The sequence below is a fragment of the Macaca thibetana genome, chromosome 2 (genome assembly GCF_024542745.1).
Source record: "Macaca thibetana thibetana isolate TM-01 chromosome 2, ASM2454274v1, whole genome shotgun sequence".
In the NCBI taxonomy this organism is placed as follows: Eukaryota; Metazoa; Chordata; class Mammalia; order Primates; family Cercopithecidae; genus Macaca; species Macaca thibetana.
Genome location: NC_065579.1, coordinates 176041706 through 176047906, shown reverse-complemented (window position 1 = coordinate 176047906; position 6201 = coordinate 176041706). Strand labels below are relative to the sequence as shown.

Sequence of the window (6201 nt, the reverse complement as noted above, 5' to 3'; positions counted from 1 at the left end):
AGTGGAATTACTGCCCTTTGTTCTTTATATAGTCTGTCTCAGGATGTAGTCTTTGGTTTATTTAATTCTGCTGAAAAACAAGCAATCAAAGTGCTGATGGAGAATAAAGTGCTCTCAATATCAGCAAGATTTCTTGAGAAATTTCATTTTAAGCTCCATAATAATAAAGATACAGCTACATTTGAATATGGAATAAAATTTCAGACAGTGCCAATATAGTCACGAACAGTGGAACATTTTTTGGTAAAATTTTAAGTAAAAGTCTCTTCATCATACACAAATTCCAAAGGAAAAAAACTGAATTTTTTAAACAAGAAAGTGAAAATACTCTCCGAGCTCTCTGTCACATTTGTGAACGTCAGAGTTAATGCACACATTCAACCCAAGTTTCCGAGCTTTTCCCTTTATTTGCCTCCATGTGTCTCTGAGACTTCCTCTCCATCTCTTTTTTGGCTTGTCTTTTTTGCACTTACCCCTATATGGCATGATTATTCTCTACCTATTTTTCTTCCTCCTTCTTATTTTATTTTCACCCACACAAATTTCTCTTTCCACTTTTTCTGTCCCTTTTTTCCTTTAAATATTTTGCTGTCCTCTTTCTCATCTATATTTTCTTTTGAGAACTTTTCTTAAATATTCTACAGAAGAAAAAATATTAAACTAGTCTATGAGCAGCAGACAAATGCTAACCAGTCTCCACATTTCATAGAGTGCTCTATTTCATCACCTCACTATTTTGCCACTTGTTTCCCATTCACTTCTTATTTGCTGACCTTTATTCAATTACATAAGGGAAACTGTTCTCACTAAAACCACCAAAAATCACGTACTTTCTCAAACACAAAAGTGATTTTCCATCACTTCTTGTCCTACTACACCATTTATTGTGGCATTTGGCCCAGTACTTCACTTTGTCATTCTTTGTATTTTTCCTCCCTTTATGTCCCCAACACTTAGCTCTCTAGTTCCCCTCCAGCTTCTTCCCTTGATCGTTCTGCTCAATATCATTTTCTGCTCTCTCCCTCATCTCTCTTTTGAACATCCAAGTTTTTGGGGACTGTAACAGGAAATAAGTTATTGAATGGATATTGAGTTTAACATAGAAATGCTAGGAAAGTTGGAGAAATTCACTGGAAAACAATGGCAGGAACAGAAGGAAGCAAGGCAGCCAGTCAACAGCCAAATCCTGTTCCAGCAGTAGCTTCATGAGTGTGGTTGTTTCTGCCGCTGAACTGCCAATGACACAGCTTATATTATCTGCACCATTGTTTTTCAAATGCAGGATGCATGTCCTGAGATCTTGATATTTTTGCATATAATACAACTGCCTTTGTATTAATTTTTTAATTGTCCATGTACCTTTGTCTCCATCTCTCTGTATCCAAATCTAGGTTGAGTGGGTTTGATTATACATATCAAGGTCAAATCCTTTGTCTGCCACTAAGATCCATGTGGGAGAAAAAGTATCAGATGTTGACCATCCAATAAATGACATCCATTCCCTACACTACCTTTCAATGTAACTTCTCAAGTATATTTTCCCTTTTTTTGGAAATTTCAATTTTTATTTTAGATATAGAGGGTATATATGCAGGCTTGTTACATGGGTATACTGCAGGCAGGTAGTGAGCATAGTACCCAATAGATGGTTTTCCACCCATCCTCCCCTCCCTCTCCCATGTACTAGTCCAAAGTGTCGATTGTTCTCTTGTTTATGTCCGTGTGTGTTCAATGTTTAGCTCTCACTTGTAAATGAAAACATGTGGCATTTGGTTTTCTGCTCCTGTGTTGTTGGTTTGCTTTGGATTATGGCCTCCAGCTGCAACAATGCTGCTGCAAAGTACATGATTTCATTCTTTGTTATGGCTGTGTGGTATTCCATGTTATATATGTATCACATTTAAAAAATCCAGTCCACCCCTGCTGGGCACCTAAAATGATTCCATGTGTTTACCCTTGCGACTAGTGTAGCAATGAACATAGGAGTGCTGTGACTTTAACAACCAAAACGGCATGGCATTAGTACAAAAACAGACACATAGACCAATGGACAGAGTAACAAACTCAGAAATTAAGCCACACGCTTGCAAAAATCTGATTTTCAACAAGGCTGACAAAAACCAAGCAATAGAGAAAGGATCCCTTATTCAGTAAATGGTGCTGGGATGACTGGCTAGCCACATGTGGAAGAATGAAACTGAACCCTTTCCTTTCACCATATACAAAAATTCATTCAAGATGGATTAAATATTTAAATGGAAAACCTCAAGATGTAAAAATCCTAGATGAAAACCTAGGAAATATTCTTCTCAACATTGGCCTTAGCAAAGAATTTTTTACTAAGTCCTCAAAAGCAATTGCCATGGAAACAAAAATTGACAAGTGTGACCTAATTAAACTAAAGAACTTCTGCACAACAAAAGAAACCATCAATAGAGTACACAGACAATCTGCAGAATGACAGAAAATATTTGCAAACTATGCATCCAATAAAGGTCTAATATCCAGAATGTATAAGGAACTTAAACAGATAAACAAGCAAAAAAGTTTAACCCCATTAACAATTAAGCAAAGGACATGAACAGATCCTTCTCCAAAGAAGACACACAGGCTGTCAACACACATGAAAAAAATCCAAATGCTCATCATTAATCATCAGAAGAATGCAAATCAAAATCACAATGAGATACCATTTCACACCAGTCATAATGGCGATTATTAAAAAAACAAAACATGCTGACGAGGCTGTGGAGAAAAGGAAATGCTTACACACTGTTGATGGAAATACGTTAGTTTAAGCCACTGTGGAAAGCAGCCTGGAGCTTTCTCAAAAACTTGAAACAAAGCTACCATTTGACCCAACAGTCCCATTACTGGGTATATACGCAAAGGAAATTAGGTCGTTATACTATCAAGGGTTTTCGGTGTTATGCTTTTCTTTCTTAATGTACTCTCCAATAGATAAGACATCCATTACTATGCCTTCAACTACTCCAATGACTCCCACTATCTATCACTCTAGTAGAATTGTATTAGTAATACTAAACATCTCACTTACATGTTCAAAGCATGCGCACACTGCAAACTTGTCAATGCATCTGAGTTCTCAGTCTATTTTGAATGACAATCTGTCTACTCACAAAGTGACTCCTTTTTCCTTCACTGAATATACTTTTCTATCAAATATGTGACTAGTGCCACTGCTTTCCGAATGCTTTAGAATCTATTTCTTCATCCTCATTATTTGCAAGAGTATAATACACATGGACTAGGCACTTGTACACTTAATAAAATCCTAAGCCCCCCATCAACAGAACAAACACCCTCTTGGCCAAAGGGTCTCCAGAAAAATTGTAAAAACAGTTCCCAGTCATGACTGGGTGGGAAGTCAGATGTGCCTTGTTATACTTCCTCTCTTTTGCAGTTTAAACACGATAACTGACCGGTATTAAGTTAAGATAGAGATTATAAGACTGACAGAACATACTCTTTATGACAATAAGATTCCAAATTATAAACAGAACTTAAGGCCACACCAGGCAAGGTTTAAGTCAGGCACCTCTACACTTAAAGAATAAACTGTGTTCTAACTGCCAGAAGGATTTTTTCTTTTTCTCTAGCAGCTAAACAGGCACTGGCCTCAAGATAAGCAAGATTAAAACAATTTGCAGCTGCACCAGATGCTCAGTAACTGAACCCCCTGCTAACAGACATAACTACAGCTTTGATTGGACAAGAGACTGATTTCAGTAACTTTCTCCAGATCAGAAGAAAACTGACCACGGACTGGTTCTGGCTGGTTTACAGAGACAGTGCATTTATGTGCCTTCATGTCCTGAGAAGACCTTTTGATGTATAGAGCCTAATTCTTACACATTTAAATGTTAACTCTCCACTCCAATGTGAACATGGGTTGTATGTTACATACATGTTTGTTCAATATGCATGTGCCAAGACCACTTTCATGAATACTCATAGATCCTCCTGTAACCTGTTGAATATGTATATTTAGCCAACTTATTTAGCCTAAAGCTCCTACCTCAAGCCCTTCTCCTTTGATGTGCCTGTCTCTGGTCTTGGCCAGAGGCATGCTTCCCAGCCTACTTGATGGCCACCTTGCAGGCTATAACCCCTTATAAGAAATAAGTCTTCTCTCCTTTTCTAAACTTACCAATAGTGATTTTCTTCAGTTAACACACATTACATGCCTTTCTGTCACCTGTGTTTTAAAAGTAGATTATTTGATCACATTTTTAGAATTAAAATAATTGCATTTATTTTGATTTCTTCTATTTCTCAAAACAGTTTCCATCTATTACAGGAATCTGAAAGAAAATTAAAAGGGTATCATAATAAGAGTATGTTTTTCTATCAACTTCCCTCCCTCACTATTTGCTTTATAAGTCTTAGTGAATGCTCTTTTACATTTAATGCATTTCATTTCAGGGATGTCGAATGAGGACATGGAACAGGATAATGCAACATTGCTGACAGAGTTTGTTCTCACAGGACTTACATACCAACCAGAGTGGAAAATACCCCTGTTCTTGGTGTTCTTGGTGATCTATCTCATCACTATGGTGTGGAACCTTGGTCTGATTACTCTTATCTGGAATGATCCACAACTTCACATCCCCATGTACTTATTTCTTGGGAGTTTAGCCTTTGTTGATGCTTGGATATCTTCCACAGTAACTCCCAAAATGTTGGTTAATTTCTTGGCCAAAAACAGGATGATATCTCTGTCTGAATGCATGATTCAATTTTTTTCCTTTGCATTTGGTGGAACTACAGAATGTTTTCTCTTGGCAACAATGGCATATGATCGCTATGTAGCCATATGCAAACCTTTACTATATCCAGTGATTATGAACAATTCGCTATGCGTACGGCTGGTAGCCTTCTCATTTTTAGGTGGCTTCCTCCATGTCTTAATTCATGAAGTCCTTATATTCAGATTAACCTTCTGCAATTCCAACATAATACATCATTTTTACTGTGATATTATACCATTGTTTATGATTTCCTGTACTGATCCTTCTATTAATTTTCTGATGGTTTTTATTTTGTCTGGCTCAATTCAGGTATTCACCATTGTGACAGTTCTTAACTCTTATACATTTGCTCTTTTCACAGTCCTAAAAAAGAAGTCTGTCAGAGGCATAAGGAAAGCCCTTTCCACCTGTGGAGCCCATCTCTTATCTGTCTCTTTATATTATGGCCCACTTCTCTTCATGTATGTGCACCCTGTATCTCCACAAGCAGATGACCAAGATATGATAGACTCTGTATTTTATACAATTGTAATTCCTTTGCTAAATCCCATTATCTACAGTCTGAGAAATAAGCAAGTAATAGATTCATTCACAAAAATGGTAAAAAGAAATGTTTAGATCTCATAGTAATATCTCTCATGTTTAGTAAAAAGAATTTTGCAGTTAGATAAGGTGTTTTGTTAAGTATTCAAAGTTATTGTAATTATAATTGTTTTAGCATTTGAGTGACTTAAGGTTTTATACCTAATAAACTCCTTGAAATATTTATATATGTTATTCAAAAGCATTCAAGGAATTTTAACGAGGTGTTCATGTCATATTAGATTATTAAAACAGAAAACAAATGAAAACGTTTACGGGTTTAAATACCCTTCATGTGGCTTTACAAATGCATTAAATGTTAAAGCACTGTAGTTCCTCTCAAAAGTATTTGAGTAGGAGATATAATACAGGTGACAGAATGGTATGGTCTGGAAACACATCACATTTAACTGCATTGTGGTGGCAGGTTTGTGTTTAGTTGAGCTGATCAAGATCTCAGGAATCCGCTATCCCTCAAAAGGTCTTTTACTGCAGACTATTGGAAATGGTGAATTTCACTTCTTATCGGAATTTAACTCATATATCACTTGAAGCAATAAATAGAATGGAAAATGCAATCATAAAATGAGAAGTGAGTTAAAACTGCCAAGCAAGGCCAAACTCTAAAAGGATACTTTTACCTCTATTCATTTCTATTAGTAATAAGAAGAGGCAAGTTGCCTCTCTTTACTTATGATGCCTTCAGAGGCCTATTACAGTTGTATTTGTATGATACTGGAAAACATGAAAAGATTCACATTGCTAACGAATTCAGAAAGCTACCAGATAATTTAAAAGTTAAGTTAGCGTGGATGTAGAGAAGAAAAATGCCAGAGGAGAAAGT

General features: G+C 36.4%; 1 protein-coding gene across 1 annotated transcript; it reads left to right on the top strand.

The window, feature by feature from the left end:
• Nucleotides 1-4065: 4065 nt before the first annotated feature.
• LOC126949310 (olfactory receptor 5H2) lies at nt 4066-5631 on the top strand. Its single transcript, XM_050782090.1, has one exon. The coding sequence runs from the start codon at nt 4431-4433 to the stop codon at nt 5391-5393; it is 963 nt and encodes a 320-aa protein (XP_050638047.1). The 5' UTR covers nt 4066-4430; the 3' UTR covers nt 5394-5631.
• The last annotated feature ends 570 nt before the right edge of the window (nt 5632-6201 follow it).

Coding starts and splice junctions, on each gene's coding strand:
- LOC126949310 (XM_050782090.1), top strand. CDS start 4,431: ATGCATTTCATTTCAGGGATGTCGAATGAGGACATGGAACAGGATAAT.